The sequence below is a fragment of the Paramormyrops kingsleyae genome, chromosome 11 (assembly GCF_048594095.1).
Source record: "Paramormyrops kingsleyae isolate MSU_618 chromosome 11, PKINGS_0.4, whole genome shotgun sequence".
Lineage (NCBI taxonomy): Eukaryota > Metazoa > Chordata > Actinopteri > Osteoglossiformes > Mormyridae > Paramormyrops > Paramormyrops kingsleyae.
The window spans coordinates 18,215,588-18,231,955 of record NC_132807.1 but is presented as its reverse complement, the minus strand read 5'-3'; the positions used below and the strand labels follow the sequence as shown (position 1 = coordinate 18,231,955).

Genomic DNA, 16,368 nt, shown 5'->3' with positions numbered 1-16,368 from the left:
GAGATTCTTCCCAAGCAATTTAAAATCTCTATATATACGTTTCATTATTTACTGGGAAAATATGGAGGCGGCGGGAATCACACATACACAACCCATTTTAACCAAAACACAAACTAAACCACTTTATTGAACTTTATATGACCCAAAACGTCAAAGCTAAGGTAAAACGAACAACTGTAAAATGTACAAACAAAATAATGCACACGGAACATAAAATTCTTTTTTAACACAATGGAAAAGTACAAATGATCTTTTTTTCTTACACAACAGCTCAAGCCGTATGATTTTTGCAAAATATATCTATACATATGTTATACATGGAGGCGTCCTTGAGACATTCACAGATTTCCCCGGCGCCAGAATAGATATAAAAGTATTTTTCCTGGAGTTCCATAAGAGTAACCCACATCAATGTTAAAGATAACCATTTTAAACAGACTTATTCCTCTAAAATGAAAAGGCTTCCTACTCAGTTGGACAAAATAAAACACTGCAGTGTTTCGATATGACATTTTTCTTACATACCAAAAATGGAAGATTACGCTGGCTAACGTAGAATTAGAAAAGCTATTAAACAGTAGGGTACTATTACTGGAACTAAGACTAGAAAACTACAAACAGAGGGGGAATAAGGTGGATTTCAGAGCGTGCTCTGTAGTAACACAGGCAGCACAAATGAACATCTATGCCTCCAAGAATCTTTAGTAAGATGAAGGTGGATGAGACACATTTATAGCACTAGGGGGCGCCGCTAAAAACCCAGGACCATAACCAAGCAAGAGCTAAACCTTTAACACCATACAGAATGCCTGGACCCACATCTCTGTCCACAAAGAGGTTTCCATAGTCCTTCTTCTGGGGATACGAGCGGTGGTTGGGAGAGGAGCCGTCTGCTTTCATTTCCATTCTATCACAAGTCAGGCCACTAGATTAGTGATTAACATACAGGCACTAAACAAACCTATAGTAACAGCCAATGGCAGGCTTTTTCATTTTTTAAACATGGAAGCCTTTTTTTCCTCAAAGCGCTTGCAGTATCTTGGCCTCTAAGGTAGGGCTGTAGTTACTAAAAAGGAATGATTAAAAAGGATAACTAGACAAAAAATAATAAATAAATTGTTGGGAGTACAGCAGAAATACGGACAATGGCTTCCAGCATCCAAACTATCAAAAATTCCTCTGCACCCTTACTCCACCTGACCCCTATGGAGAGAGACGGGGCAGTTCTCTGTCCAATCAGAAATGTGAGCCATGACTGCGTGGCTTCTCCCATATCTACAAAGGAACACAGCTGACCGGCTGCTCACCCACAAGGGGCTGACATGCTCTCCACTGTCAATGTGTTGGATTCCCATTTTTCCTTGGTTTTCACAACCCTGAGGTCGACCTGCTGTATATATCCACATTTAGTAAGGCACTAGAAATGTTGCACTTTGGATTTAGGAAGTAGAGTTTAGTCGGCCCCTTAAAGACAATATCTCACTGACTCCCTATCACCAGCGAGCAACTGACAGAACATCAAGCACCGAATCGAAGATGTCAGAGAAGCTCTCTCCACCACCTTGCTCGTTTTAAACCTCAAATTTGTTTTTGTAAATATCTGGAGCCCGCAAAATTGGCAAAGCCCAGCGAGACTGAAACAAGATTTGACAGCGGCTGAAATATTAATAAACATACAACTGCCTTTTCAGGACAGGACATTAAAAGCAAGAGGTTTTTAGAATAAATTTTCAAACTATATCAAATACTGGTTGTAAAAGATGTTTACAGCAACTTAAGCTTACAAGTATAATTGAGGAATTATTCAGCAATGATTCTGGGGGATAGAACTGGGGGTTCTGGGACCTTGAAGTTTTACTGAAAATGTGTACAAATACAAAACGACCACCTCATTTTTCACCTGGCAGCAATCGGTAGAAGAAAATCAAGAAAGCTATTTTTTGGTAGGATAGTAATACCTTCCTGCGTCCTCCAATAAAAGCCTGTCTTTAAGCCTCCAAAGGTTTATAAACCACTCTGTGTGACCAGGTGACAGTCTCCCAGACGCTGTAGCTATTCCCAGAGAGAGACGCTACCCCCGAAAGGAAATGGAACAACATGCTTTGCTGTGCAGGTACCTCACTCTCTGTTCCTTCTGCTTTCTTGAGAAAAGCTGCTTAACTAAGTACTGGGTACACAGAAGAGAGCAGAGGAACCTTCTTGAGAACTGAGCTCTTCAGTTGATTCCAGGGAGCGGGGTGGGGAAAAAAAAAAGCTGACCTTGTACGATCTCACCCTGCGCGTTCTTTCCACTCTATTTTTGGGTTACAAAAAAGTGCAAAAAAAAACAAAAAAAAAAAACAAACAAGAGCGAGTGAACAGGCAGAAACCTGAATATTTAAAAGTGGGGGTGTGCATGAGATCTCTCTGGTTGCAGAAGCCCCTCTGGTCACTGTGCGCGGCAACGTTTTCCACAAAACAAAGATCTTCCACAGTAGGGATGAAAGAGGAAGGGATGTCAAAAGCAAGATTTTCCCGAAATGCTCATGGGAGATGAAGTCTAACGGTAAATGAGTCTCACAGCCCCTAATTATGGACTACACTTTCCATCAGCACTTAACAGTCTACAGGAACTTGATAAAATGCATGCCAGGTGTGGAAGCGGTAAAGGGTCAGGCAGCAGCAGGGCCCTACTGGGTGACCAGGCCCTGCAGCATCATCATCAGGCGCCGTGCCCGTTTGCTGAGCGGGCTGTGCGGGTCCAGCTGCAGGAACTGGAACAGCTTCTGTCGCACCTGCGTCAGCACAGAGCTCATGTGGTCCCGGGTCACAGGGTCGCTGTGGTCCAGGTTCATCACCGCGTCCTCGAGGTAACTGCAAGAACGGGCACGTTAAACGCTGACAGCCCACAGAGCGAATCTGCAGCTACCGTTCACGTGAATTAGGCCACAGGATTGTAATTCGGGCCACGCAGACCAGGCCAACGGCAGATGGCGAGGCCCGGCAGCTTAAGCCGCTCACTGCAATTCCACATCTGCGCTCCAATCAAATACATTTATATCAGATCTGTTAATTCTCTAACTGTAGCATTAAGATTCCCCGGCGCAGTGAAACGACACGCAGTTATTTTCGGACACAGCAGAACCCGAATCTTTACAGCACACAAATCACATTTCTGCATGTGATATATGGGGTTTATATGAAAGTAAAGACCATGACTCTGTAGGCACATACACGTGCCTGACGGACAAAAGGTCACACCCGTGTTTGTGCCCGCATAAGTACACACACACAGGTGACAGGCCCTACCTAATCTTCAGCTCGGAGCGGGTCGTCAGGTTGGTGGACAGCTGCTGGATGAGCGAGAGCAGGACGGGCTGGATGAGCGGACAGGGGTGCTGGCTGAACACCTGCTGGGAGTCGATGGTCTCGCACACGTACAGCACCAAGTTCAGGTCAGCTGCCGACAGGGCCTGCAGTGCAGGGAGAGCGAAGCCGGGCCACGAGCTCAGTACGGCTGACGGGGTCCACTGTTCCCCCCACAGAACCACCCAGACGCTCTGCTGCAGAGAAGCTGACACAGTCGCCGGTATGCCTTTACACCCTCATCTCACAAGCGCCGTTATATTTATCTAAGGTCGCGAGGGCCCCGACTCGCACACGGAATGAAGGAGCATCGTTACAGAAAAGCACACAGACGGCACTTTTCCTAAGAGCCACTGGGTAGCAGTGAGATCGCAGCTGTACCTCAAGGTCACCGCTCAGCGCTGGCGCTCTCAGATATCCACACGGAATCGACCGGAAGCCCTTTTAGGCACCGAACGGCGAAAGATGAAAAAACCGACACAAATCACAGAGACGCCAGACGAGCATAGGCCTGGGTAAATGTCTGACCCACAGTCTACGAGCAACATCCGTCCCATTAGGAGCAGAATCGTGCATCAGTCCCAGACACGTGGAGGAACCTTGATGGGTCTGACCAAATGCTGAAACCTTCAGAGAACAGAGAGATGTTTCCAGCATAACAAGGCCCACCCCCAAAATGAGAAGGACCCCTTCAACCCATCTGAAGGTCATGCAAATCAGCCAAAAGTCCCCCTCCTAAATCCTCCAGCCCCCCCTCTCCCCGGGAAACACCCCCACCTGCTGGAAGGCCTGGTTGAACTGGCCCTGCTGCAGCAGCTGCAGCACGTTTTGCTGCTGGGCCTGGTAGTCGAGGAGGGCGGGGGGCACGGGCGTGCCGGCGGCCGAGCGCATGGCCTGCATGATGCTGGAGGTGACGGCCGCTTGCTGCTCCTTCATGGCCAGGCTCACCTCGCCCTTGACGATACGCTGCACCTGCGTCAGGATGGAGTCCTGCAGGCTGGGGGCGGGGGGCACAGCGACACAGAGCTTAGGGGAGGGTGGGCCCTGGATAATGACCCTGAAGCTCCCACAGAACCACGAGAGGCTACAGTCACGGTCCTGAGAGATGGTTCAGCGAGTCACACACAGTAGCGTACAAGTACATGGTACCCAAGACCCAAATTCACGGGAGTTAGACTCTTCCGATGCCGGCCACTTCCCATGATGCCGAGCGGTTCCGGGGTGTCTGCCTGGGAGACTCACTTTCCCACCATGATGTGCAGCTGGTGCTGGACCTCGGAGCGCACGCTGGCGGTCACGGTGGCGGCCAGCTGGTCCGTGCTGCTCTGAAGGGTGTCCACCATCTGCTGGAGCTGCCCGATCAGCGGGTCCCGCGCCTCCAACTCGCGCTGCTTCTTGTTCTTCAGGTGGCTCTCGAGCTGCTGGATGTCTGCGTGAAGGAAGAAGTCATGTGACACGGGACGGGAGACAGCAGGAACCTCTGCGGGGGGGTGGGGGTCAGAAGGCCTGATGTGCAGAGCACTTACACTCGTGGGTGCCCTGCTTGAAGCTGTCGTTAATCTGCTGGAACATGGACTGGCAGCCCTTCTCGAACACGGGCAGCACGATGCCCTGAAAGGCCTCCTTGTATGCAGCCTGGATGGGACCCTGCATGGCTTCTGCCGCCGCCTTGCCGATGGCGTCCGTGGTGTTCTGCACAGGCGTGGGGAGGAGAAGCCACACACAGAGGTGATCCTCCGGTTATGGCAAAAACCGTGACAGACGACACAGGGAAGCTGAGGAAATTCCAGCCCCCATGTCGGCCATATTGGTGACACACTGACCTTGGACTTGACCACCTTGGTGACGTTCTCCTTCAATGCTCCTTCCACGGCGGTCAGCTTGGCGGCGATAGTGCTGTTCATCTGCCCCGTGACAGGGTCCAGGCTTTTGGAGATCGCTGGTTGGGGGGGGGGGGAGATGGTTAAAGACCCAGCATGGCCAGCTGCGAGACAGTACAGGTGGCCGAGTAGAGGGCGACACACAGCCTCTGAGCAGCAGGAAAGCCGGGAATCGACATGGACAGAAGCGGATTATAGCATGGATCTCACTCTAAGGAGAAAATAAGTGAAGACCGTAACCAGACCATATCATTACTGCGAATTTACGGGAAGTTATAACAATATTGGCAAGGGAAGCTGAACAGAGCTGTAAAGCAGGTGGAGGTGGAAGAAAATGCAGTGACCAACAGCGTGCTTCAGTCGGCATGAGAAAGCCCACCGCTGGCAGCCGGGACTGGCACAGAGCCGACCGCTCCAAAACAACATTTGCTGATGTTCAGATTTCCCTGGGAGCGATCCTTAAAGCATCGCCAGGGCTTACATAGCGCCTTACTGGACCGGCCCAGCTTGGAGGAATCACACTGACCGGAGAGACAAGCAACACCGTAGTTCACTTCCAACTCAGAGGTTCAGGGTAACAGCGGGAGGGAAACTTTAAAAGGTCTCACAGGCTAAATGCCAAAATATGACGGGCTTTGCCCTTGACATTCACCAGCAAACCAAACATTTAGCTAAAACAAGACAAAGAATAGATAATGCACTGAATGTTAAGACCTTGATGTGCGGCTGTGACAGGCGAGTTTAAAAGTAGGTGTGTATCTGTTTCGATCTCTGCCTACACAGATTGGTTTACATACTAACTGCTGTGCCCAGTACCGGCAGTTATTTAATCATTTATACCAGTGTTTCCCAATCCGGTCCTTGGGGGCCCACAGACAGTCCACGCTTTTGCTCCGTGGGAGCTGGAAGGGAGCAAAAATGTGGTCTGTCTGTCAGGGAGGTTGGAGGGAGCAAAAACATGGACTGACTGTGCGTCGCCGAGGACCGGATGGGGAAACACCGATTTATACAAACTGGATGAGAGATGACTTTCAGCATGTGTAGTACTTAAAAATCCCTTCTGAAGAAGACGGAGAACCAGCAGTGAACTCACCCTGAGGGATGCTCTTCTTCATTTCCTCCCGGAGCAGCTTGTCCATGCGGCCGCAGAGAGCGGTACTCAGGTTCTGCGTTACTTGCTGGGACAGATGCTCCTGCAGTTGCCGGTTCTGCTCGCGCCCCTCTGCCATCATGCGCTCCATCCGGCGCTCTGAGGGTCGTGGGGGGGTCAAGGGTCAAACCCAGAGGTACCGTAAAGTGGACCTCGCCGGCACCGTGCCTCCCACAAGCCAGAGCAACTAGCGGCTGATCGGCATGCCAGAGAGAATCATTACATACAAATAAATATCGATCTGACCACGTGTAGCTCTTGTTTTAGACTCAGCCAGACCACCCTGGCTTCCTTCTGAGGGAGAGACTCACGAAGCGCACATCCTTATCGGGAGAGATGGCAAGGCTGCGCACCCACATAATCAAAATATCAAACATCAGCACAGAACATCACCTGCATCTATAATCATCACTATGTATGGATTTACAAGCCTAGGGACCCACCCAATCTAATAATCTATAGGATTCTTTTACGTCAGCTAATAAGAGAAAGATTTCACAGGCAGCTAACCTAATCCCCCCCTCTGCCCTCTGGCTACAACAGCCACACCTGAGGGCAGCGCTAACCCTAAAGATTAATACTTTTACACAAGATGACAGATTCTGCTCTTCGGGCCGTTTTAGGTTAGTAGCAGCAGCTGCATAGAACATTCATGTCACAGAGAAAAGGACGTCAGCCCTCGCCATAGATGGGACAGAGTAGCCGGTTTATGAAGTTACAAAACGTCCACATCAAATCCGGATTATAGTCGAGACGACACGCGAGAGCAGATGAGGAGACTGCCTCTCTGTGGAAGGATACGGCTCTGCTCCTGCTGGTTGATCATGGCCTGCTCCACAATCGCCAAGACGGAGCTCTGTATTGCGTCCATGCTGGCCGTCAGACGCTGCATGAGCTCCAGCTGGCTCTGCCGTAGCTCAGAGAGCTCCCTCTGCTGGCTGCGAAGCATCTGCAGCACCTCCTCCTGTGTGTCCAGGCCCATCTGCGTGGATTACACAACGAGGGTCATCTCATGGGCAGCCACGCAGATGAACGCATGCGAGACCCGCAAGTTTACAGGTGTAAGACCCAAGGACCTGTTTTTACTGTTCAGTCTTGAGTACTACTGCCCTGCCAACAATGAGGAACTTACCAGCTGATCAGGCTGCCGCGACTGCAGAGATTCTCTACAGGAAGAAGAAAGAACAAAACAGCTGCAATCACTTGACAACCCAGTTAGAGTATTGCAGTGAAGGTACTTCAGGAAGAAAGAAAGCCAATATGATCTTGATTAGAACCCCCCTAGACCCCCCCTCATAAAGAACAGTTGGTATTACCCACCCATCATCTTTCCTGCACTTCTTCTTCAGTTTGGGGGATGACCGGGGGGAGACTTTCCAGTCCTTCACGGGAAGCCTGTGAGATGTCCTGGAGGCGCAGTTCCCAGACGACGATGCCAGGCTCGCCACCTCGTCGTCATGGTCACTGCACACCCAGAGGTGGGGGGGGGGGGGGCAGGGCACATGCCAATAAGTGGAGGTGTCCATATGAACAGACCGCAGAGCATTAAGATGTGCGTGCTGACAGGTGTCAGTGACGAGCCACCAAGGATGGGTTTCTTCTTTCTGGGGGCCCACCGGAACCCCCCCCCCCCACCAAACGTATCAAAAGCGAAGCAAACAGCTAATCTGAAGATCAAAGCTAGCTGGCTGGCTGGCAGAACATGCTGCTTCAGCATCTCCTAAATAAAAAATGCGTCCATTTTGTGTAGTGACCGTTCGGAGCCGACGCCTGTTTTGTGTGACGGCAAACAGCCACCTCTGTTCGGCGCTGGCATCCTGGCTGTCGTTCAGGGGCAGGCCGTAGGAGTGTCTGTGGAAGGGTGACGTCTTGTGCTTGTCTTTCATCTCATCTCGGGAGCTGGACAAAAAAACAACAACAAATCAAACAAGTAACAACAAGTTAACACTAGGAAGCAGGTGCCATTGGTTCACATACGACAGGAATGTTCAGCACACGTGTGTCTCTCTCACCAGTCTGCCAGGCTGTCTCGTGTCTCACGGGTGATGTCAGGGGCAGCGGGCCAGCTCACGCTGGGCTCCAATGGGCATGCGGCAGCACCCTCCTGGGACAGGGCGGCCTCTAGCAGCGAGGGGGTGGCGCTGAGCCTCTCCCCATCGGCCGTGGCCCCGCCCCCGCCCGCACCGCCGCCGCCTCCCAGGTCCAGGGAGGGCCGGCCGTGCTCCGAGCCGCTGCGGTTGCGTGGGGAGAGCAGGTGCAATGCTGAGGCGGCCGACGCCATGCTGTCAGAGTGGAGGGCAGGGCTGCGCACCTCCGGTGCCAGAGGCGGCACGCCAACTCGAGGCAGGGTCTCTGAGGCGATCTCGGGGATGTCCAGGGACATGGCCGTGGACGCAGACGAGATGACGTCCGGTGAGCGCTCCCGCGTGGGGGATGCCTGGGGTACGAGGAGTGGCTCGATGGCTTGCAGGTCCAGGGACAGGGGTGGGTTAAGTGGTGCCGCCACCTGTGGGACAGAAATGGTACTGCATGCTGCACAGAAAAGGGTAACAGCCCCGTTTTGGGCATCTAAGGTGAACCTCTGTTTCCACACCATCCTCGTCACTTCACGTGTGGTCTGTTACCTGGATGTTACTGCTGTTCATCTGGTCCCCCAGACCAGGAATGAGAATGCTGCTGGAGCGGGGGCTGCTGTGGGCCGAGCCGGACGCAGAACTGGAGCCAGACCCGGAGGCAGAACCCAGGGCCAATGCACTGCTTTCCAAGGAAACCTTTGAGCTCTGGGTAAGCTCCTCGCCCGTTCTGTGGGCACCAAAAATAGGCTGTCGGACCTGCAGCCACATAGCAGCACATAACAAGCTTCCAGCAGCAGTCGGGCTTGGATCAGCCCTGGTGGGGTGGTGGGGGTATGCATGCGGACACAGGGCCAGGTCGGGGGGGGGGACCCAGGCTGGAAGGCCTACCACATAGGAGCCCCAAAAGTTAAACCCGACTCTGTTAAACCCGATGCTAAGCCTAACGCCCCCCACCGCCCTACCCACCCACATGGGACGTACCTGCCGCTGGTGCTGGAGCTGCTCATGGCCGTTACCACCGTCAGGCTGCTGACGCTGCTCCCGGGAGAAGCTGGGATCTTGGGGGGGGGGGGAAGCAGAGGGAAAGGGCAGCGGGAGAGACATCAGCACCAGGGACACCGAATACGGGGCCTCGACAAGGGGGCCCTGCTAAAAACAGCGTGACTGAGACTCACAGCCGTACGAATGCGTTAAAGCCTGCTGTTAAAGCGCTCAGCAGAGAGAGACAAAAATGCAGCTTCAGCGCAATCGCAGCAGGCAAATAGAGAGCGGGTGGGAGGGAGGGCGGAGTGGGGCGTACCGAAGCAGTGGGGGTCATGAAAGCGTCCGGCGTCATCAGCGTGGGCTTGGTGCCCTCGGAAGGCGGCAGGAAGTCAGCCGGGATGGGTAAGGAGGGGACCCGCCGCAGGTCGCCCTGCGAGGGGCGCCCCGACTCCTTATCCGACGCCGGGCCCTCCGTGTTGGTATCTGCCAGGAGCTCACAGCAGCCTGCAGAGACACCCACATGCCGCAGTTAACCCAGGGGGCCACACGGGGGCGCTATGTGAGACACAAAGCGGATACAGCGCTATGCTATGCTAACCGAAATCCTCCTGGGAGTCGGAAGGAGGCAGGAGCAGGGAGGTGCTCGGGGTGACATGGGGCTGGAACCAGATCTGCACGTCCTGGAGGCACCTGAGGGAAGGTGGAGATGCAGGTCAGTCAGATGGCTATGATACCATTGCCCCGCCCCCACAGCAGAGAGATTCTCACTTGGTATGGATGCAGTAGAGATGAATCTGCACGCCTGTTTTAGACTCAGCCAGACCACCCTGGCTTCCTTCTGAGGGAGAAAGGGGCCGTTATTACAGAGAAAACGTGCAGGGGCCTGGGGGGAACCCGGGTTCGGGTTGGGGACCGGGACCCACCAGTGGTCATGCTCTCACTGTCCTCGTCGGGGGGCAGCACCTCGCTGGGCTGCAGCCGGCAGCAGCTGACGTCCTGCAGACCGAAGCTGAGCACGGGGTGGGTGAGCAGGAACTCAGAGACAGCCGTGAAGCGGGCGCGGCCTTTCTCCTGGTTCTGCTGCACCTCCATCACATACAACACCTGGGGGCGGGGCAGGGAGGGCGCAGGTGAGACGCGAGCGGCCGCGAAGGAGTCCCAGCCCTGCGGCGCCCTCCACCCACCTTCCGCTGCACGTCGCTGAGGACCAGGTACCCAGCAGACAGGTCCAGCGCCACCTTCAGGCTGGGCAGGACGATGGCGTTAAAGGGGTCCGGAGAAAACCTGGATGTGGGAGGCAGGAGCATTAAGATGGCAGGATGGTGGGAGAAGCTAAAACAAGCAGCGAGCAGAGACAGAACAACCCCCCCAGTGCTCACGGAGCCCACCTGATCGTCTGTAGACAGGTCCATGAAACCGTGCACCACATCTTCAGCTCCCGGTTCTGATCCGCACCGGTAATCAGGAAACGCCAGAAGGGAACTCTATGAAAAGGAGAAAGCGGTTTCACCAATGGGAACCCTCCGGTCGAAAAGACGCAAGGAATTATGGGTCATCAGAGGCGCCCATGTGACACTCACTCCGGATCCTGCTTCTTGTGGTTATCGCAAAACAGCAGGCAGGACAGAGGTCGGCCGTCGTGGGGTTTCCACTCGTGGAGACACCTGGTGGCAGCATGGGGGAATGCAGGGATTTATTAGCAGCCACTAATAGTCAGTCGGTAAGTCGGTAGGATGAAAGCATGTAACCTAAAGCATTACTGAGGTCGGTACCTGGGCTGGTCTTGGCCTTCTATGTAGATCTGCCAGAATTTCAGGAAGCCATCGTGACTGGCAGTGGCCAGGACGGTGCCGTCAGGAGAAAGGACCCCTTCACTGATGCGCTAGTGAAAGAAACACATATATAAAGCTTTAGGAAAAACAGGCACAGCAACAAAATCCCTCCAACCAGGGCAGCGCAACACACCCCGCTGTGGCCCCTGACAACGATGAAGCCCTCCTTCAGGTCACTGGCATCCACTGGCCAGGAGTGCTGTGTGGACCTGAGGATATCCAGATCCCAGACCTCTGCCTGAGAGAGAGCAAGAACAAAACACAAAAAGCTGCTGTTACTGATGCTGTAAAAAATTACTTGCATTGTGTATTAGTGTAGCTAAATTACACCCTCTAGTGCAGTGCAGATGGAACTACAGTCCTACCCTGTCCTCATGGAGCAGGGCCAGCGTTTGGCAGGACTCTTCAGGGCCTTCCTCGTTCTCCTCAGGGATGAAGGGGCACCAGATCAGCCTCCGGTTCGAGCTGAGTGGCGTGTCTGCGGGTCGCCTGATGTGCACCAAAATTTCATCTCTGAGGTCAAGTTCAGGAAACTCACAGGGGCAAACGTATGCGCATGAGGAGACGAAACTGAACTACTGCACTGGCAGAAACAAAGAGAGACTGAAAGCTGACGCCCAGAGTCCTCACTGACAGCCAGCTGAAGAGCTCTGAGCCCCAATGTGCTTTGGATAAAACACGATAAGTCCATCCATCCACACATCCACCCATGACACTGCGTATCCTATTCAGGGTCACAGGAGGTCCAGGTGCAAGGCAAGGAACAACCCAGGATGGAGCGTCAACCCATCACAGACACGATAAGCCCACATGAAATTATTCATGTTACGCTGCCCCACTGCCGATAAACAGAATCCCACAAAAACACCCCAAGGGGGGACCCCAAATGCCGAAGTGAGGATACTGGATCTTGCCGGCACTGCAGGACAACTGCCAGATGAACATGTTTCCTGCCTCGTCCAGACAGGCCAGCTGGGAGGAGTCCAGGTGAGCGAAGGCCAGGTCGGCGACGGCGCCGGTGAAGCCCTTGAGCAGCGTGCGCTCCGCCGTGCACTGGGACAGCACGCGGATCATCGCGCAGTTGTTGGCACCTGATCCCATGTGAAGAGAACAACGCAGACTGCCATTTACTGATATCACAGGCATACGACTGCAAACGCGGCTCTGCCATTAAACAGAGGTGTCAGAGTGAAGAGACATTATTACTTGCGAAAAAGCAGAGACACATGATACGCGAGTTAACATATCGGTATCGGTCTGATGTGTCAAACATGGCTGATACTGTCAACCAATAACCAGACTTTAGTCAATATTCAAAGTTAGCAGCAGCAGCACCAGAGCTAAAAACATATCTACTAAAATAATGGAGATGATTGCATTGCGCAATCAGCCATTCTCCGCAGTGGAGCGAAAGGGATCATACAATGTGATTGCTACACATTCATGCATCATGTTGTACAATCTATACAAACAGCATGGTGGTACAGAGGTCTGGTCAGAAAAATACATGCATCTCACACACACACACACACACACACACAGTTTCTTAACACCTTTTAGCACATCCAGGAAAAAAGCCTGTGCCACATATACATGAACTCTTGCCATCTTACACTATTTCCAAAACCACACAGGCAGGTACCTAAAAAAAATTAAGAAATTAATCATTTCCAGTTAAGGTTGCAGTGCTGTCCATTGGGACTGCAGCCATTCTATAGCTAGACCAGAGGGTCTCAGCCGCCCTCGACAGCTATTCCTCTGGACACATGGGAGAGTGACAACCCAGGGTAACAAATTTTCCCCAGGCTTGACAGAGCAGTTGTAAGATTACAGGGAGCATCAGTATGTCCGAACAGTCGGGCAGCAGCTGTCGGGCCTCAAAGGTAATGACTCTGTTTATATATACTTGCTGTTTATCAAACAAAGTGCCCTGTAACTCAGAGCAACTAAGTCAAGCACTTTCCTAAAGCTGTCCTGAATCTCTTTATGGCTGAACTCTCTGGATGTGGACACACTAAATTGTGTGGTCTTATATCCTATAGAAAAGAACCCAAAAATCTCCATTCTTAGTCTGACATCCATTCATCTCTCCCTGAATGAAACTCAGCTCAGCAAAACACTGATTGGTTCCCTTTAAGCAGTACAGCTAAGAGTATGTTTGGTATCTCACCTCTGATTGCATAGGCCAGGTAGGAGTTGGACACCGCTATCAGGCTGCCGTAGTAGTACTTGTGTTCCCAGTCATACTTTGCCACTGGCTTGATTTTCACCTGTGAGAGAATGACAGGCCAGGTGGGCTGGGCTGACAGGCTGTGCACCGTGTCTGAGCAACAAAGATCAGTAAAAAACACACAGACTGTCAGACCATGGTGCTATGTAGCAAAGCCACCTGATCTGAGTCTGGCTTTCCAGGTTTCAAACTAGCTAATGTGGGGACCTAAACTGGTCCATAGCTGCACAAGGCATTAGAGGTAGATGGAAACTTAGTGTTGTTAGTAACTCCTGCAGATGGTTAGCACATCAGGAAGGCCAGAACCTCATAACAGAATTTAATTTAGTTGTTCTATTTTTACCGATTTACTTACATCTTGAGTTTTCGGTTGCACCACCCAAAAACAGCACTCTCCTGCCTACCTTGTTACTGCCGCAAGCTTTGCTGTTGATGCTGGAGTTGTGACTGGCCACGATCTCCACAACGCTGGAGGAGATGGTGACACGAGTGGAGCTGTCATCCCCAGAGAGGCAGCTAGGAGGACACAGGAACCCAGATTAGACACTCGTGGATATAAGAAGGAATAGCCATTGTAAGCATTAAACCCCACATCATGCAGTCCAGCAAGTGCTAATAAGGGGAGCCTGAAGCCAGTGCTCTCTGATTGTCGATGCTAATTCTAGCTGAGGATAAGCATTTATTTCCAAGTCTTTTCAATACTCTATTACACAGGATCATAACTGAATCAATTGTAATTATTACCATGTGTGTGAATATCACGTTATGAAAACAGAACTTTCTACCAACACATACAGCATTTCCTAAGCTACACGAAAATTATAACGTAACTGGATAATAATGTCAGGACTTCAGAATATCACGTTCTTGTGCCACTGAAAATATTCCAATCGATGCAGCTTATCAAAGGATGAGACTACTGTAGCGAGTACAACAGAAGTGCCATTAAATTCCACATAAATGACCTGCCCTCCTTCTTTAGGCACATAGTTTCATAGTCCTCACATGATCTGCGGGTCCTGACAGCTCATGTTCTCCGCTTTCCCGGCGCCGGCTTCGGCCGCCGGTTCCCGGTCCGCAACGCCTATGAGGCCCGACCCGAACAAGCCATTGAGCTCCCCGTTGAAAGCGGTCTTAGTTTGATTCTCGGTGGAAGACGGTTCTGGGGATGAAAAAAACGGTCGAACTGAACTCGAACAGCAAATTCAGACATTAAAATATAATATATACATAGGTTATTACGATAAACAAACGTTTGCCTGTAACTAACCTCATACAGAAGCGACTTTAACCTACCACTTTGGTAAGGTTAGTTAATATTCTCCGAATTAGCGTACAATATAGACAATAAAGTCACCATTATTCCTGGTGATTTAAAACAAAAAAATCTCAACATAGAAAGCCTTAAGCCTCTGATTTCAAAGCGCATAACATTTATTTTGTCATTAATAAAAGTTTGCCGGAGTGACTGCATAGCGTGACACGCCTTCGTAGGTCTCCCAGCGGAGTTAGACTGGAGCGGCAGCCACCTCCGTCCCAGGACTTAAAATCCATGATTTCGTTTTGCTTTACGATGTTTGTCAAATTGCCCGCTCGCACAGAGCAGAGCGGTCATTAGCACGAAGCCCCGTGTATCTCAGTGCTTCATAACCCAGGGGGGTCCCGCTCCATAGCCGGCTAGCTTAGCATCTTTGTGTCGTCCGTTAGTGAGTCGGCGGGGTCCACCGGTGCTGCCATTTCGTTAAAACTATGCCGCTTTAACCAACTACACACTGAACATGCTGAAAATGGGTCATTACTCACTTCGTAAACACAGAGACTAATAAATTAGCATTTTTCTCTTTCTAGTTACATAAACTGAAAGTATTAAGGTGTTCACTCCTGGGAACATCAGTTTCCTTACGCCGCGGCCTAAAAGGACTCCGGTTAACGAGGCTAGCAGGCTAACTGGCTAACTGCGACTTCATTTCCCGGTTCTCACCGGCGTTATTCTCGGGTCGGTCCAACTTCAAAATATCCCGAAGATGCTGCGTCGCGTCTTCTATATCGATATTTGAGTTGGAAGCCATAAGGGAGGAAAAGGGGGGACCAGGTCCGTAGAAGGGGAATAACTGCCGCCTAAAAGCCTATGATGCCAATTTTCACTCGCCTCAACTTTCGTAGCGCTGCATGAAGCCAGCGAGCCTCTGCGATTCCGCCTGGTGCTCCTTCAAAATGCAACCGCCCTCTGTCGGAAACCCGGAGCTCATCTAAAAGTTCCGAATGATGCTCCAATAGTTTCTGTCCAAAATTCACACGCCGGGTTAAGTTTTCCGCTTGAAAATTAATAAACTTGGATAAAAATTATTGACGAAACACCAGGATAACCATTCTAAAGAACGTTACCGGGTCACATTTACTTCGAGTGTAGCTGAAGTCCAGCTAGTCAACTTTACTAGATTCCCAAAATTATTATAGGAATGGCAGTTTATGTTTTGATAAATATGAAACGAATCAAACTTGGAAATATTTCGGAATCCAAACACCATTTTTAAATACATACTTACTATTTTATTCCATTATGCAAGATAACAGAAAATTTCGATGCCTTAAACATCTGTTCTGCGCAGCTGAATAAGGAGATTACTTCATCCACTCTCCAAAACAGGCTTTCATATTTTTAATCACCATAAATCAATCATTCTCCTTCGACATTTTCCCCTTATTTTAGCGCTTCAAAATGGACGCAGGTCTAAAAATGTGTCAAACTACATTTGACTCTGCATAAGGCAGTTTTGTTTATCCAAAATAAGTACAATCTAAATAATTAAAAAAAACATTTTATTTATTTAGCAGACATACATTTTCTTTTTTAGAAAGCATGGTCAGATTA

The 16,368-nt window shown here is 50.9% G+C and overlaps 1 protein-coding gene across 5 annotated transcripts; it reads right to left on the bottom strand.

The window, feature by feature from the left end:
* Positions 1 to 95: 95 nt before the first annotated feature.
* LOC111847140 (enhancer of mRNA-decapping protein 4) lies at positions 96 to 16,158 on the bottom strand. Of its 5 annotated transcripts, none has more exons than XM_023818071.2 (29): positions 15,478 to 16,158; positions 14,502 to 14,658; positions 13,901 to 14,012; positions 13,437 to 13,536; positions 12,171 to 12,357; positions 11,632 to 11,779; positions 11,400 to 11,504; positions 11,207 to 11,316; positions 11,015 to 11,098; positions 10,823 to 10,918; positions 10,619 to 10,718; positions 10,358 to 10,538; positions 10,203 to 10,269; positions 10,033 to 10,124; positions 9,751 to 9,938; positions 9,432 to 9,508; positions 9,000 to 9,177; positions 8,388 to 8,881; positions 8,173 to 8,274; positions 7,696 to 7,839; positions 7,508 to 7,541; positions 7,177 to 7,357; positions 6,319 to 6,474; positions 5,169 to 5,284; positions 4,872 to 5,037; positions 4,588 to 4,774; positions 4,123 to 4,342; positions 3,289 to 3,452; positions 96 to 2,853 (listed from the first exon to the last, which is right to left on the bottom strand). In XM_023818071.2, exons 1-29 carry the CDS (start codon positions 15,563 to 15,565, stop codon positions 2,670 to 2,672), a joined length of 4,218 nt encoding a protein of 1,405 aa, XP_023673839.2. In that variant the 5' UTR covers positions 15,566 to 16,158; the 3' UTR covers positions 96 to 2,669. The 5 variants fall into 5 exon arrangements, with proteins under 5 accessions (XP_023673839.2, XP_023673830.2, XP_072574289.1 ...); XM_023818062.2 differs by having other exon boundaries at positions 10,203 to 10,272; positions 15,478 to 15,948; XM_072718188.1 differs by having other exon boundaries at positions 10,203 to 10,272; positions 15,646 to 15,948.
* Between the last annotated feature and the right edge of the window lie 210 nt (positions 16,159 to 16,368).

What these genes read in the sequence shown, in the direction of transcription:
- LOC111847140 (XM_023818062.2), bottom strand. Translation starts at nt 15,565, where the DNA reads ATGGCTTCCAACTCAAATATCGATATAGAAGACGCGACGCAGCATCTT. An exon ending in CCGACCCGAGAATAACGCCG is followed by an intron (nt 14,659 to 15,477) that starts GTGAGAACCGGG and finishes TTTCATCCCCAG; the next exon opens with AACCGTCTTCCACCGAGAAT. An exon ending in CCCTGCTCCATGAGGACAGG is followed by an intron (nt 11,505 to 11,631) that starts GTAGGACTGTAG and finishes GCTCTCTCTCAG; the next exon opens with GCAGAGGTCTGGGATCTGGA.